This window comes from Myotis davidii, unplaced genomic scaffold (assembly GCF_000327345.1).
Source record: "Myotis davidii unplaced genomic scaffold, ASM32734v1 scaffold1241, whole genome shotgun sequence".
NCBI lineage: Eukaryota > Metazoa > Chordata > Mammalia > Chiroptera > Vespertilionidae > Myotis > Myotis davidii.
This window is the reverse complement of record NW_006291022.1, coordinates 151,259-165,129: the sequence shown is the minus strand read 5'-3', so window position 1 is coordinate 165,129 and position 13,871 is coordinate 151,259. Positions and strand designations below refer to the sequence as shown.

The following is a 13,871-nucleotide window of genomic DNA, read 5'->3' as shown; positions in this document are numbered from 1 at the left end:
CGCCCGCGCGCCCACGCCCCTCCCGCTCCCGGCGCTGCTCCCGGCCGCCTTTGCGCCCTTCTTCGGCCCTGTCTGCTGATTGAGGTCCCAGGTCTTGCATCCCAGCACCGAGACGCTGTGCAGACATTGTTCCGAAAAGAAAAAAATAAATAAAGTAAGAAAGGAAATTACTTCAGACCACCTGGCCTGTTTCAGCGCCTTCAACCCCTCCTGCTTCCAAATTGGCCCCGGCTTTCCCAACTGCCTTGTTAGTGCCCGGCAGGGATTGCTCGGCCCATCTCTTAGCCATCTGGGCCCGCGGCTCTAATTTGATGGTTGCCCACTCCTGACAGGGAAAAAAGCATCCAAGAGAATTTGGCTCCAATTGTAAGCTTTATCCCGATAACATTACATGCCTACTGTGTGCAAGGCACTGTAATTTTTAGCTTGTTAGTTTGATTCAGAGGCAGAATTTTCCAACAGCCAGAGGGGTTAAATGCCTAGGATCCTGTCGAATTCTCAAGGTAGGAATATGCCAAACCAAATGCTGCACAATAGTTTTCTGGAACACTGAGAGTTAGGGTGTTTCAGGGAGGCTGCATGACTAATCGAGAGAGCAAAAAACCTTCATGCTTTCCAGTAATTTTATTTTATGAAAACACCCTCCCCTCCCATTTTTATGACACAGTTATATTTTTGCCAAATTCGGCCTCCCAGCAAGCTCTAATGCATACCCAAAAGAGCTGTTGGACCCCTCGTGAGGCTATTTACACCCTTCCCTCCCCAAAAACTGTTTCCATCCCAGATTCAGTCTGTCTTAATACTCTTGGGAAATTTCTTCTCTGGGGGACAGTACCAGGCACCATAATTCCTTGGCCTTTGCTCAGAAGGTATTATCCCAGGGAATCAAAGAAGAGAGGCAGCCCTAGATGTATAGAGGGGCCTTTGTGTATTCAGCTAGAGCACAAAGGCTCCAGGGCCTGCAGCTTTGGTTTGCCTCAAGAAAGTGAAATTGGAGTTTGTGGAGGAGAGTAGAACTAGGAAGCTTATTGGTGAGCTCAGGATTCTTCATCCATGACATCTAGAATGTTGCTCAGAAGAACTTTGAAAGTGGGACGTTCATCTGCTTTCTAAAACCAAAGAAAAAGTAAAGTATTATAAAGAGTTAAAATCCAGAATTCAAGGGAAATGCAATGAGTGTGCAGCAAATGTTTATTAAGTATATACTATCTGCCCAGAAATATACCCTGTCGAGACAGAAAAAATAAAGGAAAAGAAACAGTAGCACTCTATAAAATACTTGTGCACTTTCCATTGGGTTATTAATGTGATGAGGTCAATTTGCAAACCAAACTAACATACTGATTAAAACAGGGCAAATTCATTACATAATTATACACCAGTGCATTATTATTTTGTGTCCTCAACTGAAAAAATGGTTATCAAATTTAAGTGGTTGACAGAACTAAAATCCTATAACCTTTGGTAATTTTTAGTTGGGTTTCAAACACTGTTTCTATTATCTCATAGTCAAAAGTAACAAGGAATTTTAACATTTTGAAACCATGGACTGCATCACTGGGCAGGGATCCTGAGCACCTGAGACTTACTGTCTTGTCTAGACTATTGTCATGGTCCACAAGCCCCTGAGGTATTTAGTGATTCCAGGCATAGTCATACCACAAAGGTCTCAATTCATCAAAACCAAAATGCCATCAATTTCTTGTTCTTATGAATCAGTGGTTCTCAAACCTAGCTGAGTATCAGAATTTCCTGGGAAGTTTAAAAAGATATTTCTGGGTTCCACTCCAGATATATCTCATCAGAATTTCTGCAGATAAGGCCCAGTCATCTGTACTTTTAAGAGTTCTCCAAGGATTCTGATGTGCATCCAGTTTGGAGACAACCACTTTAAACAGGCTGTATCTGACACCTTAATTCCTTTATCCTTGAGCATGCAAGGCAAAAGTCTACAATGATTTTCTCCTTTACTCGAATTCTGCCCCATCATAATCTGGCTGATTAAAACAACCCCATCCACTTAGAGTCGCAACTCCAAAGCTGGCAACGGAGCATAGCCAATCACCCTTAATCCTGCATGGCACAGGAGATAGAAGGGAAATGTCTTCAAGAGGTTCTCCATACTTTCTTTGTGACCCAAGTCATTTGTTGAAGGAAAACTTGCCATGCTCTGATCCAGATCCCCTATTTTCACCCCACCAAGAGGGCTTTAGATCAGTGATGGCGAACCTTTTGAGCTCGGCGTGTCAGCATTTTGAAAAACCCTAACTCAACTCTGGTGCCATGTCACATATAGAAATTTTTGATATTTGCAACCATAGTAAAACAAAGATTTATATTTTTTATATTTATTTTATATATTTAAATGCCATTTAACAAAGAAAAATCAACCAAAAAAATGAGTTCGCATGTCACCTCTGACATGCGTGTCATAGGTTTGCCATCACTGCTCTAGATTCACATATGTGCTTGTTGGACACTGTCTGTCCTTCTCTGTTTCTGGTAGGGCAGAGCTAAGAGGTTTAGGTTGCCAAATTAAGGTTGCCAAGGATCTACTGAAAAGTGGAGAAGGCACCTCTGGAAGAACCAAAGGTGAGAGCAGCAAAGCATTTTAGTAATAATGGGACAGGCCTTTTATTTTCAAAACTAGTGGTCCTGTGCACAAAATTTGTGCAGGGGAGGGGGTTCCCTCAGCCCAGCCTGCACCCTTTCCAATTGGGGAACCCTTGGGGGACATCTGGGACCGCTGGCTCCTAACTGCTCATCTGCCTACCTGCCTGATCGCCCCGAACTGCCTCTGCCTGCCTGCCTGATTGCCCCTAATCCCTCTGCTGCCTGCCTTATCACCCCTAACATCTCTGCCTGCCTGCCTGACCGCCCCTAACTACCTCTGCCTGCTGGGCCAATCTCGCCCCCAACTGCCCTCCCCTGCCAGCCTGATCTCACCCCCAACTGCCCCCCCCTGCTGGCCTGATCAGCACTAATGGCCTCTGCCTTGGCCCTCACCACCATGGCTTTGTCTGGAAGGAAGTCTGATGTCCAGAAGATGGCCAGTCGACCCAGTCTAATTAGCATATTACCCTTTTAGTAGTATAGATAGATTACATAGGATAGGGTTGCTTAAATGGGGGGGGGCTTTTTCATCAGGAGGAGATGCTCTTGGCAAACAAAAATACATAACCTCTATATCTGGACTGATAGCCAGCCGTATGCACTATACTGCCAAACTGGTCATTAAAAATTGAACCACTTTCTTACACCTTACACCAAACAGTTGTTGCCCTCAAAACCCCTCCTCAGCGCCCACCTTAGGTTCTGCCTTCACAGTTTACCCAGATTAGATTCTGATTGGTCAGTTTCTATGCCAGTCAGTGTCAAAAGCTCCACCTCCTAGGCAGCCATTGGCTCCTCACAGTTCACCCAGATTTGATTCTGATTGGTCGGTTTCTATGCCAGTCAGTGTCTCCAGGTCTGTCAAAGGGCCTGATCAGAGAGCGAGGCTGATCAGCACCCCCAGCGGAGGCCCAAGAGACAGAGAGGTGTGGTTGGTGAGTTTCTATGCCAGTCAGCATCTCTGGGCCTATCTCCGGGCCTGATCAGAGGGGTGTGGCTGATCAGCATCCCCCTCGGAGGCTCAGAGAGCGCGGCTGCTGGCAAAGTCTGGAGAGAAAGAGAGAGGCAACAGATGATCAACAGCTGCCACAGAGGCTGCGGATCAGACCCTGCCTCTCTCTTCGGGCCTCCCTCAGGGCCTGATCTGCAGCCCCCTCGGCAGTCAGTGCTGGGTTGCAGTGCCTGCAGCAGTGTCAGTCAGTGCTGAGTCGCCATGGTAACCCAGCACTAACTGCAGGACTGACTTCCGGTAGGTTGAGCCTTCAGTCATTTTGGATGTTACGGACCCTGGGTTTTTATATATTAGGATACCACATGCCCCATAATGTACCATATTTTTTAAAAAGAGCACTACCTGTTTTAGTTCCCTTTGGGGTCATAGGGTCTTTATTTTTAAAATCTCACTTAGGACCACTGCCAGAAAAGGTTGGCAGTAAAGTAGAAGAAAGAAGCAATGACTCCCAAGGGAATAAACACAAATTTTAATTTTTTAAAAATGCCCATACATTTGTCTGAGTGCTTTTGACTGCTTGTGTATACTAGTGACATGGCCTCACCCCCTTTCCCTAAAGCTGAGTTGGTACTGGAGTCTGCAAATAATACTCTAGTGAGGATTGGAGTGGCCTGGGAAAGCCTCTGGCTATCAAAGGATTAGGGTGCTGGCTGGGGTCCTAGAATGTATGTAACTCCATGCAGCCAGGGAGAGTGGGGACTAGGTGCCTGGCTGGCTAAATGATAAAGTAGATTCAGGGAAATAATTTAAGAGGTCCCAGTAAAACACTTACCTCATGCCAGCAGCTGTACATGATGGTATATACCCTTTCTGAAGCTAGATGAGGCCTGTAGAGACGTAGGCCTTGGGCAATATGTTCAGCAGTTTCACTGTTAGTAAATCTCTCATATGGCATCTTCCCCAGAGAGTAAATTTCCCACATCAAAACCCCTAGAAAATGAAAAAAAAAAAAGTAGTCATTTTTCAGTCTTTTCAGGTAGCCGGGATCCTACTCTTCCTAGATTAACCTCAAAGATTAGATTCAGTTGATTTGCCCCTCTGTGCTTTTTGTGTTTTGTTCAAACTTCCACTATAGTACTGACTACACTGGAGCTTAATTGGGGTTGCAGTGGACCATTAGGTCCTTCAGGAGAGAGACAGCATCTTTTTTGTCTTTGTGGTTATAGGGTCTGGCACAGTCCCTAGTACATAATCAGTATTCAGAAGCTGTCGAATACTGAATGAATTGTTTGTTCCCCTCAATATTTTGTAAGTTCTAAGTAGGCAGGGATTGTGTCTAGTTTACTGGTTTTATATCCAGAAATGCTGTGGTGCCAGACATAGTAAGCACTCCCTAAGGATTAGATGAACGAAAGCAAGAACAAACAATCTCTGTACAGTTTGCAAAGTGTCAGTTTCCCCATTGTATTTATAATCTTAATCACTCACCAAAAGCCCAAATGTCAGATTTGCTGCTGAACTTGCTGTACATAAGGACTTCTGGTGGAGACCACCGGACTGGAAATTTGGAGCCTACTGAGCTTGTGTATTCATCATCCAGAACATACCTGCAAAGAATTCAGGACTTGTTAGTGTTAGGATTTGGAGAGTTTGGTATTTACTTATGTTTTCTTGGCACAGTAACAAGAGTTGCACACATACATTCCCACAAGCCATCCAGTGTCTTCTACAAATGTTATTTTTAACATGTTCCTGTTCTCATATCTGATTTAGCTTTCCTGATTGACAATATAGTTAACAGCAAGGATGAAATGAAATAAGATCTAATAAGTACTCCCTTTCTCTTCTCTATCCTTTTCCTTTATCTTTTCTTCTCCTTCCCTTCCATCTATTCTGCAGTTGCCAATGGAACTTAGACTGATTAAGAAAAGAAAGCCTTGACCGGTTTTCTTCAGTGGTTAGAGAGTCAGCCCATGGACAGAGGGTCCCGGGTTCGATTTCAGTCAAGGCCACGTACCTCGGTTGCAGGCTCAATGCCCAGCCCCCAGTCAGGGCACATGCGGGAGGCAACCAATCGATGTGTCTTTCTCACATCAATGTTTCTTTCTCTCTGTCTCTCCCCCTCTCTTCCATTCTCTCTAAAAAAAGTCAATGGGAAAAAATATTCTTGGATGAGGATTAACAAAAAAAAAGGAAGGAAGGAAGGAAGGAAGGAAGGGCGAAGAAAGAAAGAAAGAAAGAAAGAGAAAGAAAGGAAGAAAGAAAAGATGGAGTAGAGTCAACAGGATTAACAGATCAAGATAAGGCATTGGAAAAATTTAATTAAAAAAAGAGGAGGGAGCCTGGCCAGCATGGCTCAGTGGTTTGATTCCCTGTCAGGGCATATGCCCAGGTTTTGAGCTTGATCCCGGGGGGCACGTGGGGCATGCATTGATCGATGATTCTCTCTCATCATTGATGTTTCTATCTCTCCCTTCCTCTCTGAAATCAATAAAGATATTTTTAAAGGGAAGGAAATAGAAGAAAGGGATATAACAGTAAAACAAAAAAATGAAAGAAGTGACAAATCATTCAGAGAAAGAAAAAGTGTAGAAAGATGTTGGAAAAGACTAGAATGAGAAAAAAAGAAAGGGAAAAGATTGAAAACTATGATGTCTCCTCATATTTGTACTGCACTATTTTTACTTTTAGAGAGAAAGATGAAAGAGGCACCCTCACCTGGACAGGCCGAAGTCAGATACTTTAACAACTCCTTGATCATTTACCAAACAGTTTCGAGCCGCCTGCAGTACAACAGATAGCAGTGAGAATCCATCCCTGGCATACAGGTTAAAGGCATAAAAGCTTCTTCCCACCAGGAGAGTGAAGCAAAGGCAGCCTCATCTCCTTCAACTAGAGACACCTTTCCACCTAACAGGAGTTAGTTGATGCTACTGAGAAACATTTATGCATTTTCACCACATGTAAAGTGACCTGTTTCATAAGTGAAACACTGAGCACATGCAGAACGATTTCATTGACATTGACAATTCCACAACATCCCTTCTTGAACTGAAATGCTGTGAGAATTAAGGGAGAGCAGAAGGCAAGTGCTTTGTTTTCTACTTTTCTGCCAGTGGGACTAGGGCCCTTTGAGGCTTGACCTGGCTGAAATTGATGGGGGCACAAACTCATGCCTCCAGAGGCATGCAGGCAAACTGATAGAGTGAAGTGGGTGGATAAAGATTGCAGGAAAGTGGAGAGCATGCTGCTTGTCTAAAGGAGGCAGCTGCTCCTCAGCTCCAGCATGGCCTGTGAGATTGTGGACCTGGTGTTACAAGATGGTCTAGACTTTCGAGAGAAGCTGGAAATTCAGTTTTTTAAAAAACATGAAATGCATATTTTTAAAGTGTTTGCTATATATAACATTTTTTTAAATAACATGCACCCGCAGGCCCCCAGTTTCTGACTCTGATGTAAGCAAATGATGACTTTGTGTCAGGAGCTGCTCCTTTGGGAAGCAGGGTTGCTCTTCTACTCCTGAAGGACCCCACCGTTTCCTTGGCATGGTACAGGGCTGGCAGTAAGTGACTGCTCTATTTCCCACCATGGCAGAACTCATGGTATTGAGGCTGGAGATCCTTGAAAGGCTGACCACTGGGGCAGAGGCTCACCTAACTTTCAGTGTTTTCTAGATAAAACTGAAATGATAGCTTCAGCAACCCTCCTCATCCATGTACGATATGTCTTTCTCTGCTACTTCCACCCCCTCAGCCCTTGATCCCAGGCTAATCCTTCTGAGGTCCCACCAGGTCTCTGTGAAGGAATTGCTTTGACTCCAGGTATTCCATGGCTTCGCAGACATCCTTGCACATCTCCAGCAGCTGCTGATTCTGGAAGTGGTGGCGCATCTCCCTCAGGTAGTTCAGGAGGCAGCCATTGGCCATGTACTCAGTGATGATAAAGATGGGGCGCTGTTTGGTGCAGACACCGTACAACTGCACCAGCTTCTCATGGGAAAGATTCCTACAGGAGAGGCAATGAACCAGTCTTCCCCTTCTGGCTCTGCATACCAGTCAGAAAAGGGCTGGAGTAGAAAGGGGTTGGCCTGGGATTAGAGTGTCAGATAAGGGACCACAATAGCAAGTTGACTTTCCTCCTTCCCACCCTTAATCCCAACAGTACCTAATATGTGAGAGTGAGCAGGGACTTGGGACTCATCAATAGAACTGGAAACAAATCGAGGAATCAATGAACACTAAGGCTAAATCAGAATCAATCTTCCTCTTGAAAGTTTTATATTCCACAACCATTCGAAATGCTACTGAGATGGTAAGCACCCATGATCAACACTAATTTCAACCAATATCTAAGGCAGATAAATGATTACCTTAGAAGCTAGGACTCCTACCAATCAAAGGTTGACCTCATTCCCTGGTCCAAATCTCTCACTAAAAGTCACCTTAAACCACAATGGATTGTCCTGGTAATTCCTAGACTCCAGCAACTGGATTAAGAGTTGACTTTGGGCTGTAACTCACATCATGACTTTGGCTTCTTCAATGAACTCATCCTCAGACATGGAGCCTTCTTTAATCATCTTGATGGCCACATCATACTGGCCTCTCCATTTCCCATACTTCACTACCCCAAATTGTCCAGTCCCCAGCTCCTTCAAGAAGGTCAGGTCCTTTGGATCAATTTCCCATGATCCTATAAAAACAAAGCCTTATTGTGAGTCTTTGGGAGTCATGTACATATAATTCCTACAATAAATAAGAATTCCTACTGGGAATAGAAATAGGCAAGCAGTAAAAGGGAAATTCTTGGGGGTACTAATCCACCTTTGCTCAGGTAAATCTCAGGGACAAGAGATTACTGGTTGGAGGAATCTTGGAATTTTAGGTGCAAGTCAGCTATAATGGAAGAAGATAGACTAGACATCTTAAAACCCTTTATGTTTATGATTATGCATTTTTTACCACAATTTTAAAAATAATCACTTTATGAATTTATATTTTTGCAGTCCCACTTCGAGCCACCAGAGGGGGTAAATCATTAAATAACTTGTTTAGCTCTGTCTTAACCTTCCTTGAGGCAGCTGGTGCAGAACAGTGTGTTGCAAGAACACTCATGAGGCAAGGTCTTTTTTCGTTGTTGTTGTTGTTAATCCTCACCAGAGGATATTTTTGCCACTGCTTTTCAGAGAGGGTGGAAGGGAGGGAGGGTGGGGGAGAGGGAGAGAGGGATAGAGAAACATCTATGTGAGAGAGACACATTGACTGTTTGCCTCCTGTATGCACCCTGTATGGACCAGGGATCAAATCTGCAACCCAGGTATATGCCCTTGGCCGGGAATCAAACCCAGGACCCTTTGGTGCTCAGGCCAACACTCTAACCACTGAGACACATCGGTTAAGGCAAGGCAAGGTCTTATTGGGTCGGCCAGAGGTAGTCCTTGCAACTGTCTAGTCCACCCTACCCTGGAAAAATAAACAGTTACCGTAGCCCAGGCCTGCAGTAGAAGGTGCATTCTTGTTTTGTTGAGACACTGGATATTTGAGCCTAGATATGAGTCCTGAAACATAGAGAGGGCATCATGTTCTTGGTGCAGTGTAGGGGTGAGATACTTGACACACCCTCACTTAAAATCTCACACTTCCTATGTTCATCTTTCTAGTACATTTTGAATCCCAGAAGATCTTCATGAACCCAACATTTTCTGGAAGTTACTCCTCCCATAAAAAAGTTTTTAGGTACAAAAAATAGAAATACTAATTAAAACGCACTACCCAATTAAATATATCCCCTCCTCCCAGCCCAGGCTTAACTCACATTCTATCTTCTCCATGAAGCTTTTTCCCTTACCAACTTTTCAGTTTTTAGAATGTCTACACTACAGTAGATCCTCAAATAACGTTTTCATTATAATGTTGATGAGCTGCCATAGGAACTTAACACTTGTTTATATCAATTAGACTATGTTAAAATTGGTTTTGTTATACATTATTTTGCTTAAAGTCCCAGAACCTATTGGTGATATTAAGTAAGAACTTACTGTACTTACAAGCCATTTTCTGATGTTTTCTAACTTTATATTCTTTGAGTGCAAGGACCTTTGTTAATAATTTTCTGCATTTTTCCTCTAGTACTGAGGAAATTGATGAGTACACAGTAGTAACTCAATGAATACTTGCTGATTGATTAATCATCAGTCTCTTCTATGTTTTTCCTTAGCACTGAGCATAAATCACCAAATAAGAAGCCAGTCCCAATGTGTATAAGGTCTGTCTTTGACTACCTCTTTAGTTGACCACCACCAAGCATCACAGGGGTTGACTTTCACAGCTACTTGCACTGACTGCCCTGTGAGGCTTATTCATTCCCTCATCACCTTGTTCTGAACTGCTTCTTCTGGGGCTTGGCACACCCTTCTTTAGTGTCCCTGGTACTCACCTGCAGAGTTATGCTGATGGTAGTTAATGAGCTCAGGGATGGTGCTGAAAAGGTGCTTCTCAGCCAGGTAATATTGGCTCTGAGGTGTGGAACACACAACATAATGGCGTATCACCCCTTGAGGGTCCCTGAAGAAGTAGATTCTAAGTCAGCAACTTGGGAACAAGGATCATGCAGGACCCAAGAAATGAAGTGAGATGAGTTTTGAGTTTAAGGGACAGAGGAAATATGAGGGGCACACCATTAAGGAGCTGTTGGGTGGGCACCCCTGTGCTTTGTCCCCAGGGCCTTGGAAAAGTAGCACTCACCCTGTAGATTTAGCAAATACAGACACAGTATATTTTCCAGCTTTGCTGGAGTCTCTGACAATGAAACCTCCTTCCTTCCCCTGAAACAACAACAAAAAAATAAGCTTACTCTAAGGAGGAAGTGGTGCTCACATCTGCATCCAAAACCTGGGAGAAAATAGAACAACCCCTGCTTTCAATGCCAAGTTCCATGACTCACCTGCAGCCTCATTGCTTTTGATACTGAAGAGTATAATTGGGACCCGATAAAAATGATGGTCTTGACACTGCCTTGCCTAGTGGGCAGCAGCAAGCCCTCAATTCAGGATCCTCATGTTTTGTGCAAGGAGGATGCCATTTACTTGTGGTCACAGACTTACCTCTTGCTTTAGCAGTTCTTCAGCTTGACTCCGAGTCATGTGTTTGGAATACCACCTGTAAAGGGAGAGTGCTTGAGTGACTCCTAGACCATGGTGTAATTGATTCCAAGATTAGAGTGTCCATCCTACTGATTCAGTCAATCCACTCAACCCCTATTTTTACTGAGTGCCTATCATATGCAAAGCACAACTGCATCACTTTCCCAAAACTTAGTTGGTACTGAAAATTCATGGAAATGGAGAGTAGAGGACAAAGATAGGTGGCAGAGGGTTGCAGGGAAGGGATCAGGGACAGGGCACTCAAGAACAATCTATTTCTATGATTAAGGAGAAAGGATAATGGCAGAAGTTTGACATTTTCACCCTTTCAAATGTGTCCTATCAGACTGTCAACTCTTTCTTAGAGTGTGGTTCTTTTGGATTTTGGGCGGTGTGGTGGTCTCCCCACCTCTCATAAGCAGATAGTATTTGTGGCGAAGGTAGGACATAGGCACTAGCTTGGGGTGGTGGCATCTTTTGACCCAGTTAGCAGTGATTTTAATGAGTATCTTAAAATCAAAGCTTTGTTGAAACTTCAAAAACATATATACTATATTCTATTCCTCCTGGAAGATTGCGCGCTGGAATCATAAGCATACTCACTCATACATTTCTATGGAGTCTTCTGCTTCAGTGACATAGTTACTAGGGATGTAGCCTTCCTGCCTGTAAGGGAGACATTGTGGTAGATAATCCAGCATTCCCATTCCCCGGGGAAGAAACAGATTCATAGGCCCATACCCCTGAGACCAATCTCAAATGGAGGTATATAAACCATACCCCTCCCTCAAAGAGGATCATGTAACAGCTGCATGGTTTGGCTAGTGAAATGTGTGGCTTCTGCACATGTGGCATCAATTATTTGTGCACTACAATATTTGGGCCAGAACCTACAGGCTCAGAGAGATGGCTACATGTAGAACTTCACTCTGGGAAGCACTTGGAGGGGCAGCCTATTCACCTTGATGTGGGAAGAACAATTTCTGATTGGAATACTGAATAAGGAAATTATGTTGCGTGTGTGTGAAGTGGGTGGTCACAAGGCTCAGGAAGGGCTGTCATGAACTCACCCATTTTTCTTTTCTTTTTTTGGACTCACCCATTTTTATCTCGTGCTCGCCACCAGGGTAAATTGCTTTCTTCCAGGATAAAATATTCATCACCCTTCCGTAGCTGTAGGTCATTTGCATTCATTGGCATGTAGTCATAAAGGGCCACAACCTTTTTCAATTCACTTGTGGAAACTGGTGCTGCTGTTGGCTCAGGAGGCAGTGGCTTTTTCAAGATCTGCGTAGGTAGGAGAAAAAGTAGGGTGGTTTGGCTAGACATTAAATACTCTCTTCTCTCCGAACTCTCTGGTTTACTAGAGACACTATTCTAATCCAAACCAGGCATAGCAAGACAGTTTATTCAGCATCCATTTTTAAGCACTTATGCAGAAGTTCTCAGCTTGGAGTGCACATCAGAATCATGTAGGGAACATTTATTTAACAATCCTGACACCCAGACAGTTTCCCAGACCAATTACATCAAAATCTTTGGAGTGGGATCCAGATGTCAGTACTTTTAAAGCTTCTGGACAAAAACCATTTGCAGACACAATCAGGAAACCTATTTGGCACAGAGGGTAGGTGCATGGATCTACTAAGTGGCTTTGAATCTCAGTTTCCTTGTTTGTAAATGAGCATAATAATTTCTGCCCTGCTTTATTGTGTTTCACAGATATTGTGTGTGTTTTGTTTTGTTTCGTTTTTGTTTGTTTGTTTTGGAAATTGACAACCCTCCACTGTCAAAAGATTATGGCTTGGTTTATTTCAGTGATTTGGAACCAAACCCACAATATCTCCAAAGTATGCCTGTATATGAAGAAGAGCTTTCTAGACCTCAAAAAGTAACCAAATAAGCAATTTTGAAGTAATATGTTAGTAATAGGATGAAGGTATTGGGTGTTCACTATTAAATTCTTTTAACTTTATGTTTGAAAATACTTTTATTTTAAAAACTCAAGATCTGTTTTGTTTTAAACAGGTGATTGGATTAAATGGTTGCCAAGGGCTTCCGAATAGCCCTCTATCTTTCCACTGAAGGGGAAGTCCTAATTAGAAGGACAAATTCCCTGTCTTAGAAAGAATATCAATTAACAGTACCAAGTCCCAGAAAAATTCGAAGACTCTGGTGTGTTTTCTGTGGTAATTGTAAGTTTCTATTTGAGCAATAGCAGCGCCCAATTTTCCTGTATACCTGGTCCTCCTCAGGTGTGGGAGGAAGAGGCTTTTTTGTCTTCCGGTGAGAACTCCCAGATTTTAAGCCTGCAAAATAAGATACCAGTGATGATACAGAATGCATATTAGGAAATGGCCTGGAGAGTGGTTTGGTCAGGGACTTTGCCCTCTCTTCTCTGCAGTGCCTTTAGGCAAGTTAGAAAAAGTCTGGGTGGATACAGCCCCATGGCAGGTTGCACAGCTTGGAGAACAGAGCACTAGCTGGATTTCAGCACCCACCCTCTCCCAGGCCCCTTTGTGCAATGGCCAAATGATAGAGTCAAAAGAGGGGAAAATGATATTGATCAGATCTCTTACTTCCATTCCTGTTTTCCAAAATTTGGCAGCCCATAGCATTTTTGGCTGTCTGAGAGCAGCAGAGATACTGCCCGTCAATCCAGAAGCAAGGGTGGTATTTCTGTACCAGATCACTGTTATACCGGATTACTGTAACAAGAGAGAAGAGAGAGAAAGATCACATCTGACATGCAGGAGAATCAACCATTTGCATGTTTTCCTCTTCAATTAAGCTTAGTGGTGAGCTTCAAACAACTGCCCCTTCATCAGCCACCCTGGAGAGAAGCAGACAGCAAGGCCATTTGGCTCCCATGCCCAGCCCCAGAGAGGTCCTGTGCAGTTCTCTTCAGTGGTCAGTCATGATAACTATCTCCTGACCAGCATGATAAGAATATCTGATGTCTCCAAAGCCCAAGAACAAAATATGTTATCTGTGTTTTCCCATGTGGCCATTATAATCTTCTTGTAAGGCAGCTGTTGATTACGATGTGTTTTTTTTTTCCAGATAAGGGACACAATTTGTCCAAGCCAAACTCTCACTTCAGCTTTCAATATACCAATGTCCCAACTCCCTGAGTCGATACATCTCTAAATATATTTTAGATAT

The 13,871-nt window shown here is 43.5% G+C and overlaps 2 protein-coding genes across 2 annotated transcripts in view; both read right to left on the bottom strand.

Moving 5' to 3' along the window:
* TIMM8A (translocase of inner mitochondrial membrane 8 homolog A (yeast)) overlaps positions 1–127 on the bottom strand; it is a 4,082-nt gene extending 3,955 nt beyond the window's left edge. The window contains exon 1 of the mRNA XM_006764277.2: positions 16–127. Coding sequence (XP_006764340.1) covers positions 16–127 — 112 coding nt within the window. The remainder of the gene's footprint in view (positions 1–15) is intronic.
* A 483-nt stretch (positions 128–610) lies between these two features.
* Positions 611–13,871, bottom strand: part of BTK (Bruton tyrosine kinase) — a 32,870-nt gene continuing 19,609 nt past the window's right edge. Inside the window, exons 6-19 of the mRNA XM_006764270.1 lie at positions 13,286–13,414; positions 12,948–13,015; positions 11,806–11,993; positions 11,310–11,372; positions 10,668–10,722; positions 10,309–10,388; positions 10,001–10,128; positions 9,048–9,122; positions 8,086–8,257; positions 7,354–7,570; positions 6,284–6,348; positions 5,054–5,172; positions 4,398–4,555; positions 611–1,109 (exon numbers count right to left, since the gene is read on the bottom strand). Coding sequence (XP_006764333.1) covers positions 1,038–1,109; positions 4,398–4,555; positions 5,054–5,172; positions 6,284–6,348; positions 7,354–7,570; positions 8,086–8,257; positions 9,048–9,122; positions 10,001–10,128; positions 10,309–10,388; positions 10,668–10,722; positions 11,310–11,372; positions 11,806–11,993; positions 12,948–13,015; positions 13,286–13,414 — 1,589 coding nt within the window. The 3' untranslated portion in view covers positions 611–1,037. The remainder of the gene's footprint in view (positions 1,110–4,397; positions 4,556–5,053; positions 5,173–6,283; positions 6,349–7,353; positions 7,571–8,085; positions 8,258–9,047; positions 9,123–10,000; positions 10,129–10,308; positions 10,389–10,667; positions 10,723–11,309; positions 11,373–11,805; positions 11,994–12,947; positions 13,016–13,285; positions 13,415–13,871) is intronic.